Here is a 20,862-nt window from a genome sequence, read left to right as displayed (position 1 = left end):
ACAATTTGCATTATTTAATACTGAAAATTAAAACATAGAACGTGACCAGTAGGTAATGTGGAACTGTTATAAACAACTAAATATACATATGGATATTAAAAAAAAGCCTCTAGTCTAGTTTCTTTAATTCGGATTCATTTTAATAATCAACACATGCTGCTAACAAACCTGAAAACTCAGTCTTTACGGACACACGCTCACATTCGCTCGCTCACACACACGCCCAACTTTCTCCTTTTCCGACGCCACTACTTGTCCTTCTCCCTCTGCTCCTTCTCCTTCTTGTCTTTCTCGACTTTGGCCTCCTCCACTTCGTGCTTCTTGATCAGCTCCTCCACTTCCTTCTGCTTCAGCACCTTGATGCGGGTCTTGCCGTTCTCGCGGGTCAGGGTGGCGAGCTCCACTGAAGAGACAAAGGCGCAGGTCGGTCAGGGATATGCTGCAGTGACATTTGTGTGCAGGCTAAGTCATAAAAAACCTTAAAAACGGAGGATTTGATGCGATATTATCTTTTTAGCAGTTCGCTGCATGTCCTCCTCAGATTGTACATGTGAGTGGGATGCATTTTCACCTGCTGTCATGAAAAGGTTTGAGGAGACACTCTTGCCTCAGATATTTCACTTGCACATGTTAAAATGACGCTGGCGTGAAGAGACTGCAAATACTCAACCGTGTATCATGTGCCTTTAAGGCAAACAAATACTGTAAAACCACATTTTTAACAAAATCTGGTGCTTTCAGTGCTGATGTTTGTGTCTCCCAACATTTGTCCACAAAGATTAGGACCTATAATGCAGAGAAAACGTTTTAACGAGGCTTAAAGATAATCACAGCTTCCAGTTGTAGCCTTGTTTGATTAGAAGTTACGTTAAGTGGTCTCAATAGACTGGAAATGTTTTTGAAGCAGCAACATTTGATACTGTTTTGTTTTTTTACACTGACATTTTATGACCTGAAAAATAGTCTATATATAGCCTATTCACACGTCCGGCAGACACAGAGCTTCGCTATCGTTCATCTGGGGTCGTGCTTACGTTCATCTCATCGAGCTAAGTAACAACATTTACTCTCCTTCGAGGTCTCTAGCAAATCCTGAGAGAAACGTCTCTCTCTGTTCAGCACGACTTGTTTTCTGAGCTCAAGTCTCTAACTTGCCGGGGCTGAAAACAAAAGGTTGATGACGGCGTTGAGAACCAAAACCAGATGTTCAGGATAAAGCTGAAGGGAACTCTACAAGTGCAGCTCTTACGTCTGTATATTTATGAGACTTTATGTAGTATAAATATTGTATCTGTGGAGTGGTTGTATGGTTCTCTTGATTTAAAAAAAAAAATCCAATTGTTCATTTGCTCGAAAAAATATATTTGCAATTTACAAAATCGTCTATGTGATTTTTGATTCATCTGTACATCTCTCTTTCTCTCTGATTCAAAGCAGCACCTTTCTCTGCGGACAGCTTGCTGACGTCCATGGTTTTGTTGAGGACTTTGATGGCGAGGGCGAGGGCTGACGAGAGGGTCATCTCTCCCTCCTTGAAGTCCTGCTTCAGCATAGAGACCGCTGCCTAGGAGTGAGCAGAGTAAACAAAGAGAGACGGCGTCAAGCCTGCGCTCATCTTACTTACTGCGAGGCCTCTTGGATAAAAGGTGTTTACACAATGCTCTGAGGAGGCTCCGTTACCCACAATGCTTTGTGCTGAAACCCCGCCGAGATAAGCGAAGCAGGCATAAATCGCGACTTTGCACAATTAGCTGCCCCGAGACTCTCGCACTAAATAGGCCACAGCGTGTCTGTTTACTGTGAGCATCCAGTCTTTGTCAGGGCCGCTGTGTGTAGAAACTCAGCGCGGCGGTGCCCCCTGGTGGCATTACGTGGAACATCAGTTTGATGACTCTGAACACACCCACAGTGCATCACTGTCTGGTACTTTCTTCAAACTGTCAAACCAAATATTAACTGTTTCCTGTGCCTTACCTCCTGACTTCCTTTATAATTCACCCTTTTTTCTTTTAATTCAGATTTGAAGCTCTCCTGTGAGACTCACAGCGCTGTTGTTGCCGATGCAGGTGGCTTTCCAGCCTCCGTAGTTTCCACTTGGGTCGCTCTGGTAGAGCTGGAAGCCATAGTGTTTATCCCAGCCCATGTACAGCAGCGACACTCCAAATGGACGCTTTCCTGGGAGAGAACACGCACACGTGTGAGAGGATGCAAAGAGTGTAGAGTAAAACATTTTTTTATAAATCGTTCAAACAAATCATAATGGTTTATATTCTGAATCAAATCAATGACTACGCGAACTGGGACTACAAGAGAAGACATGGCTCATGGTTTTTTCGACCTGCCGAAGCTAAAGGTAAAGACAGATACTTAAACTGCAAAATATGATTCATACATTATCACAAAGTTTGTCTGATCAGGATGTAAACTTGTCTCTATCTGAAAGAACTGGTTGCTGTTATAGAAGACACATTGACCTGGTTGAATAGGAAACACCGGAATATGACTGATGCGTCAGTAGCAACTAGACAAACCACGACACAGAGACGTGACTGGGAGCCTGCGGTGCTGCTCTGTACCTCCGAACTGGGTGTAGGCCTGTTTGATGTCACACAAGGTTGTGACCAGCTGCTCGCAGGGGATTGGCTCCTGGTACTGCAGCAGGAACCTGTTACAGCAACAAACACACACACACACACACACGTCATGACAATAACATAGATAGTTTGTGAGAAGTCGTTTTTCTGTCTCGTGCATGTGTCGTCCTGTATCTCCTGCCAGAGCGGAGAAGTTTGAAGAGGTGACGGTCCGGGTGAGCTGGGTCACGGATGACGTTTGAGGCCCCACCCCCCAGCGCCCCCGACATTAGGCCAAATGATGGCTGCATTTAACCAACAAAAAAAGAGATGTCATACCTACTGCTACGCTTCAGAGTGGGAGCTCACCTCTGCGCTATGAGCCTCAGCTCGTTGGTCAGCACGTTGGCATCTGACGTGATCCCCGCTACACTGCACGCCATGTCTCTGGAGAAATTATAGGATCAGAGCAAAGACAGTGACTTTCTTTGTGAACCACAAACTGAAGATATATGCAAGCTGCCAACTGACGACGCAAAAGCAAGACAGTAAGATGCACGGAGAGACGCCGCTCACTCGTTCAGCTTGTAGATCTTCTCGGAGAAAAACACATCGTCCAGCAGCTTGTGGATGTTCCTCCTCTCAGCAGCCAGCAGCACGCCGTCGTTGGCCAAAATTCCTAGGCAGGTGCCGGCGTGGCCAATTGCTTCCATGGCGTACTCCACCTGGTACAGGCGCCCTGCGGGGGACAAACAGTGCCGTCAGGACGAGGACTCGAGCACAAAGCAGCAACAGGTAAAAGACATTTACAAGCCAAGATGCCTTCTTCCAAAAATTAGAGTGAAATACAACAACTATCATCTTGCAGTCTCATCCATTACATTAGTCACTCGTTCTTACCTTCTGGGGAGAAGATGGTTGTTCGGGAATCATATCGACGAGACTGTATGGAGACAGAAGCGAGGAGGAAAACTAATCAGTAGTTTATTTACCCTTGAATTACAGACTCAAGCTCTTTGGGTGATTAAGAATTCAGTAAGTCAGTTTCCTCCTACAGATGCCTTAAAAAATTCTATTAGAAAATTTATCCTTAACCTTTAAAAAGAAACAACCTCTCTGAATGTTGGTTTTTTTTCCTTTTCTTGTTCACTAGGTGTTGTTTAGATCTGCTTTGTGTGACATAATGGCTCCCTGGAAACAGATGTGTCGTTGTTTAATGGCACAGTAGCTGCGAAGTGCAAGAGAATATTGCCCGACAGATCAGGTCTGATATCTGTCAAAGCGGGTTGTAGAATTTATACACCTGCAATCCGGAGCCAATATATACCATTGTTTAATTTGTCGCCATCTTTTGTGGATTGTATTGCTAAGGGTTCCCTCTGATTTTAGTGAGTATACACTCACCTGTACCCTGATATAGAAATAATAACTGAAGTAGTGTTTGTTATCATCCACAAAGCTCAGGTCAAATCACAAGAACCGTGAGGGCGTTCTGAAGACACAACGCCGAGAACACGAGCGTCCCAGGCGGCTTCAGTATAATCTGTACGTCTTGCACAGAAGCTTTGACGTTTAATCTCGTACGGAACCAGAGAAAGAACGAAGCACATAATCAATATGCAAAAACCGATTAACGCCTAACGGCTGAGTTGACTCACCATTCTTGGAGGCTGCAGTCAGACCCCAAGGCTGCGGAAAAAGAAACGCAAAGGTTGGTTGATTGACAGACAATCAATGTATGTTGATAATGACATGTTTATGAAGCTAAAAAAAACAAACTCCAATTTGAAGACTTCACCTTCGAGCCTTTGTAATTGTAGCTCTAATTTTGTTTTTCTTGTGGTATTTTCTGACATTTTATTCATTCATCTTATAGGATTGATTGATTGATTGATTGATTGATTGATTGACAATGAAAATCCTTCATGGCTGCAGGCCTAAAATGTTGTACTGTTTCCTCCGCTACATTCATCAGATGATTGAGTTACTGGTTACACTACAGATACAGATTAAATCTACTAAATACACCCGACCAAATATTAGCTCCACCTTTAGTGGAGTGAATACAGTTGAGCACAATTGATGTATCAACAACTTCTGTACACATAATTGACCACCTGACTAAAACAAGTGCTAACTAGTGTCTAATCCCACAGACAGTCACATGAACACCTCTTGAACACAGTCTGAGCAAAAGCTAAAACATCGCAGGCTTCATGAAGGATCATCTGTTGCAGCACCGTCACTGTGAACTAGATGCATCTGATGACCCGAGTCACGTGGTCGCTTTGACTTCAATATCTCCGGCAGGAGACCCAAAACCTGCAGATCTGCTTCGTCACCGGCGGCTGGTGGCGTCGGTGGAAGAGACAGGACCGAGACTCGGTCAGGTGCTGTGTCTGTGTGTGTGTGTGTCCATCGGGTAACTACAGACTGAGCTTTGTGTTTTTGTCCCTTTACAATTTCCATCGTCAGTATTATCATGATCATCATTATCATACATTTCGATCGCTTATTGACGAAACTCAACCCGAATGGCGCCTGAAGCGTCCGCACATTTAGCTGGCGCACAGTAATTGTTCGCATATTTGTGAGATACAAACCAATATAAGAAGACGTACGCCTTAAAAATGAGACAGTTATATGAAGTTGGCTTGTCAAAATTGAACGGCTTACCGATTGAAGAGGTTTCTGTAGGGCGCCCTGTAATGACGTCAGCAGCAGGAGGTGGTGACGACATAGAGGCGCGCCTCTAAAATCGTTTTTTTTTTATTCTACGCATCCATGGAATTTGACTCCGGTTTGTGCTTTCAGTGTTCAGCATCAAAGACACGGACAACGAAACTGAGCAACAATAAGCTAACGTAGATTCTTAGGTTGAAAAAAACCTACTTTCATATTTTAGGTTAATCAAAAACTCAGCCCCTTTTCTTGGTGGGTGAACAGGCCCTGTGTTTATGTAATGAGCCACTTTGACCGCCAGGGGGAGCCCTTGCTTTGGAAGTGTGGAAACCACGAGGCGGTGGAGGCGGTGGTATTTCTACTGAGGAAGGTTAATTGCACTCTGCCTGGGAATGAGTTGTAAGACATTGACCAGTGGAGATTCAGCTTCAGCGTAAACGTCCTCCGAGCATCTGACCCAGGTTGATTTGTGGTCAGTGCAGTAAATCAGCCCTGTGACCTCTGACCTCCCTGGTAAGTGGGTGGCAGTATGTGTGTGTGTGTGTGTGTGTGGTTTGCTTCTCAGTCAGACAATGTGCTCAGTCTTTCCTCTATTTATTCAACCATAATGTTATGACACATCTGCTTCACAAACGTGGAGCATAAGCAGAGATTTTTTTTCCTCCTTCACATTTTTGTTTTACTGAGTTTCGGTTAAAATCCCATGTTAGTTAAAGCTTTTCAGTCGGTAAGAGGGATTTTCCAAAATGTATTCAACCTACCCTCGTCAAGTGAGTAATGACACATCATCACTTGGCAGTGAATTCTGCTTCATTCTCATGACACATTTCTCAAAATTATCCTAAAATTATTCTGATAAATCAGAAATTTCCAACCTTGTAGTGATCAGAAAACAAATTAAACTTTAAAATACTTCCTAAATACTACTAAATGGACGTTGATGTGAGATTGATCTGTCAAAGGTCAATTGCTCGTGATTAATTCTCCAAAATGGAGGATGTATTTCAAATCCCATGATGAGGTTCAGGCGACGATTTGTACATGGGTCCACTGATAAAACAGCTCTGTGGTACAGTGGAAGAGAACTCTTTGTTTCTTGTTTGAGCTTTTCCTCTCAGTACAACGCAGCCCGGGGCTGCCAAAGCCCGGCAGCTTACCTTGAGATTATCAACAATAATCACATCCTCACATTGTTCTCTGAGGATTGGCGCAGGAAAGTGGAGAGCTGCAGCTGCATCACCTCAACAACAACAAGCCGTGACACCGCACTGTTTTACTGTTTACTCAGAGACGAGTCTTGCTGGCCCCGGTCTCTGCTGTGGAGCTGGCCTCCCCGCAGCTCCTCCTGGACAAGGTTTATATCTCATTCGGCCTATTTATATTTTTGTGGCCCCCAGCACAGATTTTTACATTGTCCTCACTCCAGACTGTAATTTTAAACAGTTGAGCAGGACCCAAAACATATATCCTCAGGGGATGCCCTGTAGGAGGATAGGGTTTCCAAAATTGCCCCATAACAACACGGTTTCATGGGAAATAGATCGACTGACACCGCTCTGATTCAGATTCAGCTTTATCTGGCACTGAGCACTCAATAACAACCCTGAGACGAACACTTGCGCTGCTTATGCGGACTCCTCCTGTGCTTTTGACCCAATAACTCACTGTCGATTGATTCATACGCTGGTTGACGTGTCTGTGTGATGCCCCCTGTAGCTTATTGGGAGGAGTTACCTGAGTGACTGAGAGCAAAAGGGGGGAAGTGGGATTCCTGTGCGTCCCCCACGGGGATGGACAATGAATGAAGGCGAGAGGGTAACATCCCCTGGACCCCATCTCCAACAATTTATGGACAACACGTCAGCAGATTCGGAGTTCGGATGTCACGTGGGATCTCCACGTCGAGTATATGCTCAAAGACTACTCCTCCATCCCTGGGTGAAAGTTGGGATGAGGCCGCCTGGTGAACCTACACTTACATAAAAACAGTCCCCCCCCCAGGCACCCCCTGCTTGAATCCTGCCTGCAACCCCAACATTTGCTTCTAAGCTTTGACAGCATTGGGAATACACAGATCTCTCAGGCAGAGCCAAAAGACATGAACATTCTTTATTGCTCATGCTCTTAAATTTGTCTTTAAATGTCCTATCTATTTCAAGGTTGCTTAAGGTTCTCAGTGTGGGGAATATGTATATGTAGTGCTCACAAGCAGAACTAAAATACATCATTTCTTTTTGGTCCTTGTCCATTGTGATTTTATTCTGTTTTTCTTTTTTCTTGGCTTTATGTTTCTTAGTTCATTTTTCTAATACTGCCACGTTGTTTGACACATTACAGGTCCTGCTGTTCCAAAGACTTGGATTTCTGCTGTCGTGCCCTGCCTTGTCAAACATTGATGAATTAATTTGAATCTCAATATGTTGGGATTTCTTAGGAATAATCTGTGTTGGGAAATAGCTCCATTGTTGAGTGATGGATGTGAACTATCAAATCCCCACTGGCCTCTAATTTATTTTGCGGTATCACAAAAGGGGCTTATGTTGTTGTAATCATTATTTGGCTCCTCGTGACCTGCTCCGAAGAGATTTTTATGGGTCCCAATAAAAAACTCAAGCTAAAAGGTGTCCAGCACCCAGGTGAAATATGAGAGGCTGGGATGGCCGGCCACCAATCACCCTGAGGAGGACGGCACGGATCCCCGCTTTAACGTCTCACTTCCACGTGCAGTTAGCCAACAGGCAGATCCAAAGTCATCAGCCTTCTGTCAAAGGTCAGAATACTCACAATACTTCTTTATCTTTACACTGTACAATAGCATAACTCCCAAACTGGAGGCCAGTAGAGAAATGGAAGCAAAAAATTCAGAAGCAATCAATCCAGGAGAGTATCAGTTTATCCCTGTGTCCTATTTCCCACACGACCAAAGATACCAGACAAAAAATCCCAGACATAGGCTGTGCCAAGTGAATCTACCTTAAATTCTGCTTTTATCCTTTTTTCCCATGAGTCACAAAGTCTACGCAGCATCACAGTGTCACAGACGTAATTGTGAAACTGTGACAAAGCAAAATTGGTTGTTTATTTTGAAATGATGGGACAGCCGAGGAATCATGGCTGAGACTGTGACACACACACACACACACACACACACACACACACACACACACACACACACACACACACGGATCCAAACAGAGCTCCAGCCTCCCCATCCCTGCATGCAACAATGTGAGATCCTGGAATTTCCTCATTTCTGTAGAAAAATAACTTATTTTATATTTCTACATAGCGGGAAACTGCTCAGCAGAGAGAGAGCTGTGTAATGCCACTGACGTCATGCTCATTAGGGAGTTGAGCAGTTGGAGCACAGTTTCAGGCTCTTTACACCTTTGGGTTATCATGAGCTAAATGATTCATTTAAACATTTTTAATCCAAATGTGGTAGTAAAAATAATGACTCCTTTATTCATTCCATCATAAATTTATGTTGCTGGCCTGAAAGAGGACAAGGTTTATATTATTATTCCTGATATTCTTTATCAGAAATGCCATTACATTTGGTACAGACCTTAATTAGACTTCCGGATGACCTGAATAGAATTTGGTGGTCAAAGGTCAAAGGTTAAGGTCACCCCGACCTCCCGACACAATTCAAGGATTCATACTTTTATTATGACAACATGTACTTAATGCCTATTATTAAAACTAAGGTCTTATGAGTCTGGACAGACTACTTGGCTGGACGGTGGAAGCATTCAGCCAGGAGGCAGTTGAACATAGACTCTTACTTTACAGCCAAAAGTGTCCACATGCCTCACCAAAATACCAAGAAACCCCTCTGCTGCTAGCCCCGATTTTGAAAATACCCTTTTTCTTCATCCGATCTCGGTTCTCTGTTCCGCAAAAACCCTTCCCGTCAATTGTCTCCACCAGCCCAACTCTCTGCCCTCAGCTACTGTCGCTGTTATTTTATGTGAAGTTCCTGTCACTTTGGACTCTGACGCCGGCGTGAATGTGCTCGCCGAGGGCCCCTCGACACGGAGTTGGGTTCCAACTTTCAGGGCCGAAGGGAGGATTTCCTTTTCAAAATGTCTGGCTGGTAAACGTGTCACCAGGCTGGAAACCGATCCCGTGAAAAACAGGTGGGATGTTTTTTCAGACTCGCCACAGGAGTGTGTGTGTGTGTGTGCGCGATCTATTTCTTCCCCTCACACACTCGTAGGCAAAGAGCATCAATCCCCCCGCCAGCAGAGGTATGACCTGTCAAACGAAAGCAGCCCTGGGGCAGTTTATCTGAGATCTGCTGCTAAATCTTCTCTAGATTTCACTGAAGATTCAGTGTGTGTTATTTCAATACACCTTAAAAAAGGAGATGAATTTCACTCAACACCCCGATGGTGATAAACGAAAATGAGGAGACACTGACCTTTCAAAGGACAAATCCATTTTGACAAGGATGTGTGTTGTGAGAGTGGAGTAATGACTCACTGGGAGCTTGTTGTCAACACATGCCCCAGAGAGGAAAAAAAAGCTAAACCTGTTACTCATTCTTTTTAATTAAGTCAAATAAACTCATTTCAAAGAGAAATGACTCAACTTCAAACACCAACCTCTTATTTATGATAGATGAACTTTTCTAGGAATTGCCTGATTACATTTACACCGAAACCAGAGTACCTAATAATTACGGCAGTAAAACCTTCATCCGTGTCTGATTACGATTGCCATTAACATAATGTTTCATTTATGTATTTGACGAGTCTCAGTAACATTTACATTATCAACATTTGACACTGAACATACCAGTAAAGTGTGCACTTTTGTATGGCTTGGTCTAGGCTCTCACATCCCTCGGTTTAACACAGAAATAATTCACAGTTTATTTGCAATGAACCAAAACGACAGTCTATCCCTAACCTTAAAATGAAAGGCCTGAATCTGAAGACATGTTTAATGTTACTTTGTTCATCATTATGCTGACATGCGAACATTTGCTGATCACCATTACATTCAAAGGACAGCTGAGGGCCGATGTCATTCATTTTGCAGCTATTTGGCCCCGAACAGATCTTTGATATTGAACAAAACAATGCTGTTGGTTCGTTCTATCAAGAGCAGCATACCTAAGAGTCACTTTAATACAATTATTTAAAAACACCGGGAATAAACCTTCTCTTAGGTTTTCATCAATAAAAACAACATCAGGTGAGATGTCTCAGAACACGTCGTGAATGGAACAGGTCATCAAGCAGATATCAAACCGTCCCGTCTACCTTAAAGTTTAAAAATGAATCATCTCTTGGTAACAGCGTCCCCGACAGCAGTTCTAATTAAATCCACATTAGTCATGTTGCGCAGCGTAGAGACCTGTACATGTTTCTTTTTTAATCTACATGGCATATCAAACATTTGGCCCATTTCCCATACAGAATTATGCTATGCACCGTCTCTGAGTAGCATATACAAAAACCAGAAGACAAACATTAACCATAATGTTCAACATACTTCCATGTACACCTTAATGTAAATTAAGCATGCTTCAAGCAATTTAACAAGTTTCTCTTGGTTTTTCAAAGTTTTTAAAGGTAGTAACTAAATGTCTTTAGGTTAATATGAGTGTGAAAAGTGCAGTATGACACTAAATCAGATACATTTTCTATATCGCTCGGATAGCACCTTGATATAGTTTGAAAGGATTTTGTGGCCTTCTTGTGCTCCCCTTTCCTTTCTTTTCCAAATAGCTAATGAAACTGATTGTTGTGTATGTAGAATCCTGAATTTAACAAAAAAAAATAATATGCAGATCCCAGTCTGTCTACATTGACATATTATGAGGACTGTTATTATGATCATCCATAATGATGAGGGCAGCGTTGGTTAGGGTTAGGGAAGTGGTAGTGAAGGGCTGAGGTAAGGATAAGTCTCCAATAAATGAAGGTAAGTCAGTGCAATGTCCATCTGAAGTCGTGGCGAAGAAGGCGAGTGGGTGGGTGGGGGCGTCCACACTTGAGGCCACACCCCCCCCCCCCCCCCCCCCCCCCCACCGCCGCGTCAGTCACGTGCCGAGCGACCCTGCCTGTTATCAAACCTCTAAATTGAAAAATCCTCCAAATTGAGTTGCCACCTCCCGAATCGCAACCCCCCCCCCCCCCCACCCGGCTCGCTCCCACCACCTGCATCCTACGGCAGGCGTGGGCGCGCGGCGCGAGTGCACGCGTGCGAGTGCACGCGCGGCGCGGTAGACGAGGAGAAAACGGGAAGCGAGAGAGAGAGAGAGAGAGAGAGAGAGAGAGAGGAGCTGTGGGAGGAGGGCGACGTGACGGGAGGACTCCACACAGAAGCTCTGCGGACGGACTACGGCGGACACACCGAGAGAGAAGAGAGACGACGACAACAACAACAACAACAACAACACAACGACCGGACCGTGTCCGCGCTCCGTCTGGAGGTCTGAGCGGCCGGATACGTGGAGCGGACCTTTTTACGCACGACAGCGTTTTCCTGCGCTAGAAAAAAAACCAGCCCCGGTTTTTTTTTTGGGGACAGGAGGCGCGAGGCGGCTCGCCTGCCTCTTCCTCGTCCTCGTCCTCGTCCGCGTCCGGGAGAGGAGGAGGAGGAAGAAGGAGGAGAAGAAGAAGAAGAAGAAGAAGAAGAAGAAGAAGAAAAGGTTTCACGTAGCGGAGGAGGTTAACGGAGCGGCGGACTGAAGGCGCAGTGGAGGAGGTGAGCTCGTGTCTGTCAGTCAGTCAGTACACACACACACACACACACACACACACACACTCACACTCTCTCTCACACACACACACACACGCCTTCAGGTTCTGCTGCCTGTCACGGAGCTCGGAGTGGGGCAACGTCAGACCTCCTCGCCGCGGGTCTTGTCCGTCTCACTGTCAGCGCATCGGCTGCAGCCCCCCCGCCCCCCCGCACCAGAGCTCATATAGCGTGTATGATCGTGACAGTAATGAATCGACATGGTCAGGACGAGGGGAGCAGGGCTCCGGGCTCCCAGGGCCCCCTCCTCCTCCTCCTCCTCCTCCTCCTGCTCCTCACATCACCCCTCGGATGAATGTCACGCCGCTTTTCTTACATAATGCGTAAATGTGCCGTTGCAGATGTGTGCTGCCTGGTGTTGTCGCGCCGGGCGCCACATCTGTTTTGCAGTGCGTGTGTGTGTGTGTGTGTGTGTGTGTGTGGAGTCCAGTGCAGCAGCAGCAGCAGCAGCAGCAGTAATAATCGTGACGCACTGGTATAAATGGATCTGGAGCTCGATCCATCCCGAGCCAGGCGGAGCTGGTTGGGGTCCTTGTCGCATGCAGGGGTGGGGAGGCCGGAGCTCTGCGTGGATCCTTGTGTGTGTGTGTGTGTGTGTGTGTGTGTGTCGTCGACTCTCCTGCAGCAGGAGGGTGTTGAGAGGATCTGTGACGGACGGATGTGACATTTGTCGTCATCAGGCTGCTTACATCAGACCCCTGCTGCCTGACGGCGCATGGCTGAGGCTTTTAATTTTTTTTTTTTTCCCGCTGTGACACTGGCGTGGTCAGCAGCTGAGTGCTTCTGGTCCTCATATTCATATTGCTATATGGATGAGGCTCATGCACAGTATGGTGAAAGCTGCTGCATATTGTATGACACCCTGTTGGTGACAACAACCAACCAAACAATCCCGTGGCAGAAGAGAATGAAAGACCCATTGTCCAAGGGGGAAATGTGCAGCTTCTCTGACTATGCTCAGTCCAGAGCTGAAACAAAGGGTCGGTTGGTTCCCCATTTAGTCGATTTGACCAAAATAAAGTCATTTTTAAAGTAACAATTGTTTTTTAGCCTCTCCGGTGTTAACATTGGCTGCATGGTTTCCTCAGTCGTGTACGATTGTCAACCTACATTCGTTTGGTTTTTTAGACTGTTTTCTCTGGACTAAGATGTCAACCCATGGGCATGGCTGTGATGTTACATGTCAGTTTTCTGACCTGACAATTAACCGATTCGCTGAGACATAATCGGCGGAGGATCAGAAGACGAGTGGTTAGTTGGGGCTCTTGTGGTTAATCCGAGTGACAACACGTCAGCTGTGATTATATAGTATTTATATAAAGAGATGCCACCTTTATTTTTTTATGTATATGGAAGCTTTAAAACAGAACAACTAGATTGATCAGATTGAAGGTGCAGCACTAGAACATAAATGACCAAAACCTTTGAACCCAATCTATACCTTTGGCAACCTTATGGAGGGGAAATTAGTATATTTCCTCAATAATTTATAATTTGTAGTCATTTTTTTAAGAAAAATACCAAACTGTTGTGGTTCCCGCTTCTCAAATGTGTAGAATATTTGCTTTTCTTCATCATTGATGCTGTTAAAAGGAATATCTTTGGGTTTTGAACTGCTGGTTTGAACAAAACAAGACATTGAAAGACTTCATCTTATGTCGCGGGAGACCCCTAGATGACATCACTGTTGTCACCACACATTGAGAAACTGAGAAAATAATCGGCCCAGTAACAGCAACAAACCGAGGTGGGTTTTGTGACTCGGGCGTCAGCGTGGGCTGAAGTGAGGTTGTTTCAATCCGGCTGACATGTTGAAACAGGCCCACGTGGCCTCAGTCAGACCAGACCAGACCAAACCACCAGTGCCCCCGAGGTCTCTGTCCACGAGCCCAGAAGCTCCAAGAGGAGACCCACCCACCCTCCTCCTCTGGCTCTGAAGTGCTCGTGTTGGGCAGCAGCACCGGGGAGCTGCGTGTGTGCGCGCGTGTGACGAGCGTCTGCCGGCCCTGTGGCGGAAAAAGAGATAGAGTCAGTGCTCACAGGTGCATTTGTGTTGAAATGCCAGGACAGACGAATGCACGGTCCGCTTGCATGGTTCAGTCGGAAAACAGAATTCCCTTGTTTCGCGATGTCAACGTTGCCTGACATTAACATTTCATTCAGTTTATTATGTAAGTGGCAAAGTTCTCGAGAGCATTGGCTGAAAACATTGCTCTGGCAGCTCCAGCTGCCCGGCGAATGTTCCCGTGAACGCGGCACAGCAGCTTAAAAGCAGCTCAGAAATTCCTTGATCTTTTTTCAAAAACATGTGACAGAAGAAGAGCATCCATTGTGACTAGTTCCCTCCCATCACAATAATAATAATCACATACAAAGCTAAAGTTGAGGCCACTAATCCTTTTTCCTTTTTTTTTAAGATAACTGTTTAAAGACTCTGCTAAAAATAATGTCCGTCTCAACCTCCAGGTTCCATTCTGCCGTCAGCTGTTCATCCAGTATTTATGAACAGGAGGAGAAACAAGGCTGCATTCATGTACGGAGCCTCTCCTCTGAGATTTGATTGGAAATTGACATTTAACGGCTTGAGTGCTTGCGGAAATGATATGAATGCTCTTCACATTTATGAAAAGCCAGTTTTTAGGTTGGTCGGTTTTATTCGGCTGGATTGTTTGGACTGAGCAGGTCAGAGGGTGGGAGAAGTTCAGTTTCCTCATAGTCTTAGAGTCTCATAGACATAGTCTACTAATGACAAACACATGTAAACAAGTTGGAAAGAAGTTGTTTTATATTTTTGGGGTATATAGTTAGGGAGGGTTCTCAAAATGTTTTAAATGAGAATCTCCCAAATGTGGTATTGCTGTTTTATTCTGTTCCCTCATGATGACACGCGTGCAGTTGCCAAATGATTGTACATAAACTCATAGGCCGCCCTAAAAATAAGATAGTTGGCAATCAACAGAACGATGTAATGGTGGTTTAGCTCTTGGATTCATGCAAAAATCACACATCTCGTGTTACAGCATCCTGCGGTTGGTTTGCTTTGCTCTGACGCCACAACCGACTTATATTTTCTGTTGCGAATAACAGTAAACATCATTTCTAGGGGACAGATTTGAAACGGCAGTTAATATTGACCAGGAGGAATGAAACCTGTCAAGCCTGGTGACATGATAATACTGAGATTCACCTGAGGATTACCGACTTATCCCTGTGTGAGGAAAATCAAGGACATTTCTATTGAGTCATTTGTACAGTTGATCATTGGCTTCTGGTCTAAATCATCTCATGTTTGACCTTGTTTCATGTTCCCCGACATCCAGTCGTTTCTCAAGGGTTCATCACAATCTGCCGGCTCCGCGCTGATGTGGATGTCGGTATTAGATCACGGAGATAAGCTCATCAGCAGGTTTAGGGAGGAGCCAAAGCGCCCATCCACTGTAAACCCACTGAAAATCATTTGCCTCAACCACACCCACTGACCCGCATTCCTGCTTTTGAACTGATGGGTTTACACACCAAATGGTTTTGTTGCGCGGAGCTGCTTGTCACTGGATCCCAGTGTCCGTGCTCGAGCTGTCAAATCCCGTTCGGACCTGCTGCTGCTGCTGCTGCTGCTGCTGCAGCAGTGCTCAAGGCTTCATGTAAAACAATACCAGGATGAGGTCAATGTTACCATGTCAGTGCGGCTATATGCATCTCTAACCAGGTGTATTTATAGTCTTTTGCTCTGGTTTGTGTGTGCGTGCGTGCGCGTGGCACCTCAAACAGCATTTGTCTTTGTCCTTACACAGACCAGAGGAGACTTGAGAAGATACTTCAGTAAAGTAGTCAGGTTTCCATTGTTGCCACTGGCCTCTGTCAGGTTTGAGGTCAAAGTTTGACGGGAGCCCAGAATAGCGTTTTTGTTGTTTTTGTTTTTCATGGATCAAATCTCCCTTTTTTTCAGGATAAATATCACAGTATTTTGTTTTATAATACATCTCCTTTGCACCTTTTTTTTTTTAACATTGTGGAGCTGCAGTGGAAAGGTCAATATTTTGAATCAAAGGAAGTACACTGTGATATTATTAATCTGTGGAGTATTCAATTTAATTTTCAGTTGTTCCCTGTGTAGATTGTGAGATTTTTTTTTTCCAGCCCTCATTCAAGAATAGTCAGTCAATGTAGCTGCAGTGCATTGTGGACCACTGAGGCCCCTGTCAGTATGGCACATCCTCCTATTCTTCAATGCATTCATGACTGTAGTTTTGTTATACATGTACGTCTATGAACCTTTTAAGTACATTCACTCTTTGGCTTTGATTGACACTAATACGTGACATTTACTAATCACTTTTCAGATACAGGAATTTAGGGATTAAAGGATAAATCTGATGATATTCTCTATGTTCTCACCGTCAGCAGATCCTACTAAATCCTGAATCCTACAACTAACTTTTTAAAAATTCTCTCCCACAAACAAGTATTGTCTGTGTATTTCAATGCCTGAAAATCTATATTTTATTCCTCTGTGCCACCCACACCTTAACACACACATTAGCCCCAGTTTCTAATCCGGCTAACGTAGTGTTTCATTTCGTCTTGCTGCAGTAAATGGTCACTGTAGAGGACCATATGTGTTTTAATCCACAGCTGAATGTAGTCCCAACTAAATTCACTATTTACTCCCATTTGTGTTACTTTTGATAAAAACAACAGTGTTCCGCTGTGTTCAGAAATCACCGAGGCTTATTCAAAAGTGAAAGCCCCCAGAAATTCCAAATATATATCGTGCGTGGACAGCGGTTGTTTCGTCTTAGTCACAGTTAGTAATGGCCGACACGTGCACACATCTGCACTGGAATCTGACATTTTAACATCTGCAGAGGATCCAACACACTTTATGGATGCCGACGTTCAGTGGGAACGTGACCGCCGACACACCTCTGCTTATGACGGACGGAGTCTTTAAAATGTCCAAGTGACATATTTTCCCTTTTAAAGCCTTTCGTCCATAGCGGGGGCTAAAACATTTTCCTTCGCTCGGTTTTATATATTCTTGAAAGGGTATAACACTTAAAGAGACTTGACAGCCTGTGAGAAATCCTACCTCTCTCTCTTGTGCCGCTGTCCAATCGTATTGATTTAGTTTACGCTGCTAGTTGAGGCTGCCGGCCGACCCGCTGACCCCTGCGACAGTCATGTGACATGAAGACTGAAAGTGATTCGTCACAGTGTTTATGGTCTCAGACGAGAGTCTTTAAGTGTTTAAGTGGAGTCCGCCATGTCGGCCGCAGACCAAAACAAGACACCTGTCACCTTTAGAGAACCAGAGACACCTTTTCTCCTTTTTAAGGCCTTCATTCAGAGACGAGGTTAATCCGCGAACACATTTTCCTTATTCCGTTTTACATACAAAGCACTCCAAAAAGAAAATAAGACAATCCTACTTCTCTCCTGTGCAGCTGTCCGATGATATTAATATCACCGTTTCCTCAAAAGCAGTCGCTGCCGCACAATGTGTGCGTGTCACTGGCGCAGACTGTTTGCACGATAGCAGACGTCCTTTTTGATTCCAGCGCGGCTCGGTTCTTAGCAGGGCCGCTGCTGTCTGTTGTTCTTTCAGCTGTTCAAAGCCAAACCCGCGCTGAATTTCTGCATCCATTATCGCTCCTCACATCCCTCTGTATTATTCATTTAACCTCGTACCATGGCTGTCACCGCTTAAGGCATGAACACCATTTAGGGGAGAACTCTCCTTGTGCAAATAAAGCGTGTGTTGGTGCCGTCGCAGAAGTTAGTGTGACAGACAATCGGTGCACTTGGTAGTTTCTCTCGCGGCAGGCGGCAGCCGGTGAGGGCATGGATCTGTCCCCTGGCACTGCCGCGGGCGACGAGCAGCCGGCAGCGCCTCCACGCTCTCCTCCGTCCTGCTCGGCTGGTTAGAGATAAAGACGGGGGGGGGGAGAGAGTTTGACGGGGGAACAGGCAGGATGTAGAGAAGGGGTGTAGGGATTAATGCATGTCGAAGGACTCCGTTCAAACAGTGCACTGGACGGCCGGGCCCTCTCATTGGAAATTAGAGCTATGCCTCTGGGCATTGCAGCCATGGGATGTCAAAATAACATTTTGGCCTAAATTTAGTAATTTAGTTCCTCATTTCTTTTCATTATGAGAACATGGTACTAACTGAAGTCATCGCTGAGATCTTCTAATCAACGGTGTTTTCCACTTATGGATGTGAAGTCGTACCTGACCTCTCTTGAATTTGTACTTCTGTCGGCAGGACAGTGGATTTGTGACACGTCCGCGGCCGCTCCACACACCGACAGTGTCGCCTCTTTGTTCCCACACATTGTTGTATTGGATGTCTCGTAACTCATTAAAGGCTCATTGTAGAGGACTGGGAAGCAGGAGAACAACCAGCTTTATAGTTTAAGCATAAAAAGGGAAACTTGTAAACAATTCCGCAGGAATCAAGATTGATTGCGATTGGCTCTCGACTGGCTGTGACGTTATACAGTTTCTCAGTTTCCCCTGTAACGTAGCTGTGGTGCTTATTAAAGTTTGTCGAACTTAGTTGGGGCGCAGGGCTGCAGAGCCAAGTCTCATTCCCAATGCGTAGCAGCCGATGCTGTCACAAATGTTCAAAACTTCTGTATGAACGGCCCACATCTTCTGCCGGCGTTGCATTGCTTTGAGCCATATTTGTGATCTTGGAACAGACCCAGCTCAGCTCATGTTTAGCGTTTCGACCTTTACTCCCTGGCAGAAGTTATTAGTTTGTAATATGTGTTGGTAGTTTATAATTTTAGTGGGTGAAAGTTGCAGCTGATGGAGGGTTTGTGCCACGACTGTACGGATAGACACAGTCATGTTTTCATATTGGTTTTTGTTGATGTCCTTTAGTAAAACATGACAATGTTTTATATTAAACCAAAATCTGTCTTCCCTCAGGGGAAGAAGCAGAACAAAAGCTACAAACAGAACATTGACGTTTCCTCATCTCTTAGGTTGACACACGAACATCTTTGGAGACAGTTGCCTATTTATTCACACATCCGGCAGACACAGATGAACTTCAGCACTAGTTATGTGTTTCTGGTCACACCATCTCCTGACTGGCTTTTTTAGATGATCAGGTGATGGATCAGGTGATATTTACCCGTGGTTTGATCATGGTGAGCAACCACTTTCACTGTATTGCACAGCCGTCTTATCAATTCTTAATACAACTATTGTTTAGAAGCTTTAAAGTGTAATCCATCCTATTCTACTGTATCTGTATCTCTACAAAGAAGTGGCTGGACAATCAGATGGGTTTTTAAATAGCACTCACAAGGCTCTAACATTGAAAACTTTTTGCTTGCACAACTCATGGGTTCAAATTGATGTGTGCAACGGTCTAGTTGTGAATATGAATTACGGCCAAAAGCCCCTAAGTGTATGAAATAACAATTTTGCCTTGACGCCTGCTCGGTTTATCTCCCTCTCCGTGTCCACTTCTGGGTGGTTTGCTGTTCACAGGGCCCGTCCGCATGATCCATCCGACCTCTGTCCCGAGCATTAACTGCGGCAGTCATCTGCTCTGCTCAACTGTCTTTGATCAGTTCTCTGAATCCGCGAAAGCCTCCAGGTCACTTGTGTTGCATCTGACCCTGCAGTCAGAGGGCTGCATACTGGAGCGAGCAGAGGGAATGTCCCCGCAGCGATCAATAAACCATCACATCAATCACTTTGTCCACCAACTCAGGATAGTGCTTTTTATTGTATCTAGACCATGAGTCGAGCAGCTGAGCGCGGCCGGAAGGCAAACCATGAGCCCCACCGCAGGTCGTCAGTTTGGAGGGGCCCACAGAAAACAAGCAGGAGGCTCAGAGGATGCGACGCACAAGTACCGGAATATCTCACTCCTATTTGTTCCAGTGCGAGTTGATGTGATGCTGACATCAGCTGTGATTTGTGTTGGCTGGTGGGAAAATGGGACGTAAAACCTCCAGAGACCAGCCCCGACGCCTGAGCTCTCACTAGAGTCTTTCAGTGAGTTCAGGCGGTCAGCATCAGCTCCCGGTCCGCATGCGTTTCAGCTGCTGATGCTGACGCTCGCGCCGTCCGTCCCACTGATGGAGCCGCTTTTTTTTTCTTCTTCTTTCGGATTGACAGATCTAGCTCAGCCACAGCCACTCCCGCGAAAAGCCAGCCAGACTCTGCCCGGGAGGGTTTGATCGAGCCGTAAGAAAAACTCCCGCCCCTCTGCAATTAGCACCGTGTCATTTTGGGGTTCAGAGGCAGCCGATAATGTCACGTCTCGCCAGCGTCTGCGGTTCAGCCCGGTAAACATTTTTGACAGGGAGGCCTGCAGACCTACTGTACGAGGCTGCGCTCGTGTCACTTCCCCGAGAGCCGAATTACCGTCTCTAATAAGTGGCCTGTCGCTTATTTGTGCCGTCCGCGCTGTCAGTTTTGTCCGCGAGCAGCAGCGTCTGGTTAGTGTAACCGGTGACCGGGCTGCGGGTCGGGAGTCGTGGCCAAATGACGGCATGAAGAGCACTGGCAGCAGAGACACACACACACACACACACGAGAGAGGAATTTGAATACAGCGCATGCACAGTATAACAGACTTGCAAGACAAGCATGTGACCTACTCTCTATTAGTGCTTTGTTCCAATATGCTGCTGGCTGTGTGCGTCCGGGCGCGTGTATGTGTGTGTGTGTGTGTGTGTGTGTGTGTGTGCGTGTTGTGTGTGTGTTGTGTGTGTGGCCACAGCCAGAACAAAGCAGTCTGCGGCCAGAGGACTCGGGTGTGGCACACTCAGTTTGATGAAGCACCGAGTCAAGTCCGATCGGT

At 45.4% G+C, this 20,862-nt stretch overlaps 2 protein-coding genes and 1 long non-coding RNA gene across 16 annotated transcripts in view; 2 read left to right on the top strand and 1 right to left on the bottom strand.

Annotated features, from left to right (window-relative positions):
• Positions 1-118: 118 nt before the first annotated feature.
• psma4 (proteasome 20S subunit alpha 4) lies at positions 119-5,341 on the bottom strand. Its single transcript, XM_035642237.2, has 9 exons — positions 5,250-5,341; positions 4,232-4,262; positions 3,474-3,516; positions 3,150-3,312; positions 2,943-3,020; positions 2,577-2,665; positions 2,045-2,175; positions 1,441-1,564; positions 119-403 (listed from the first exon to the last, which is right to left on the bottom strand). Exons 2-9 carry the CDS (start codon positions 4,232-4,234, stop codon positions 249-251), a joined length of 786 nt encoding a protein of 261 aa, XP_035498130.1. The 5' UTR covers positions 4,235-4,262; positions 5,250-5,341; the 3' UTR covers positions 119-248.
• Positions 3,306-7,492, top strand: LOC118315174. The gene is made up of 2 exons (XR_007031012.1): positions 3,306-4,284; positions 4,730-7,492. It is a non-coding gene; the product is annotated as an uncharacterized LOC118315174 (long non-coding RNA).
• Positions 7,493-11,475: 3,983 nt separating this feature from the next.
• The window catches only part of LOC118314679 (unconventional myosin-IXAa-like), a 138,706-nt gene continuing 129,319 nt past the window's right edge, over positions 11,476-20,862 (top strand). For 6 of the 14 annotated variants that reach the window (XM_047333554.1, XM_047333552.1, XM_047333547.1 and 3 more), the window contains exon 1: positions 11,478-11,978. The gene's annotated coding sequence lies outside the window, so the exon portion shown is untranslated. Of the gene's footprint in view, positions 11,979-20,862 lie in introns of all 14 variants that reach the window. The other 8 variants (XM_047333558.1, XM_047333556.1, XM_047333553.1 and 5 more) reach the window with 4 other exon arrangements.

Source organism: Scophthalmus maximus, chromosome 7 (genome assembly GCF_022379125.1).
Source record: "Scophthalmus maximus strain ysfricsl-2021 chromosome 7, ASM2237912v1, whole genome shotgun sequence".
Taxonomy (NCBI): domain Eukaryota; kingdom Metazoa; phylum Chordata; class Actinopteri; order Pleuronectiformes; family Scophthalmidae; genus Scophthalmus; species Scophthalmus maximus.
The sequence above is the reverse complement of the archived record's forward strand: the minus strand, read 5'-3'. Positions and strand labels throughout refer to the sequence as shown.

Bases quoted from the DNA above. Each gene is read 5' to 3' on its own strand.
- psma4 (XM_035642237.2), bottom strand. The intron at 3,021-3,149 runs GTGAGCGGCGTC...TAATTTCTCCAG, and splicing joins AAGATCTACAAGCTGAACGA to AGACATGGCGTGCAGTGTAG. The intron at 2,176-2,576 runs GTACAGAGCAGC...GTTCTCTCCCAG, and splicing joins GGCCTACACCCAGTTCGGAG to GAAAGCGTCCATTTGGAGTG.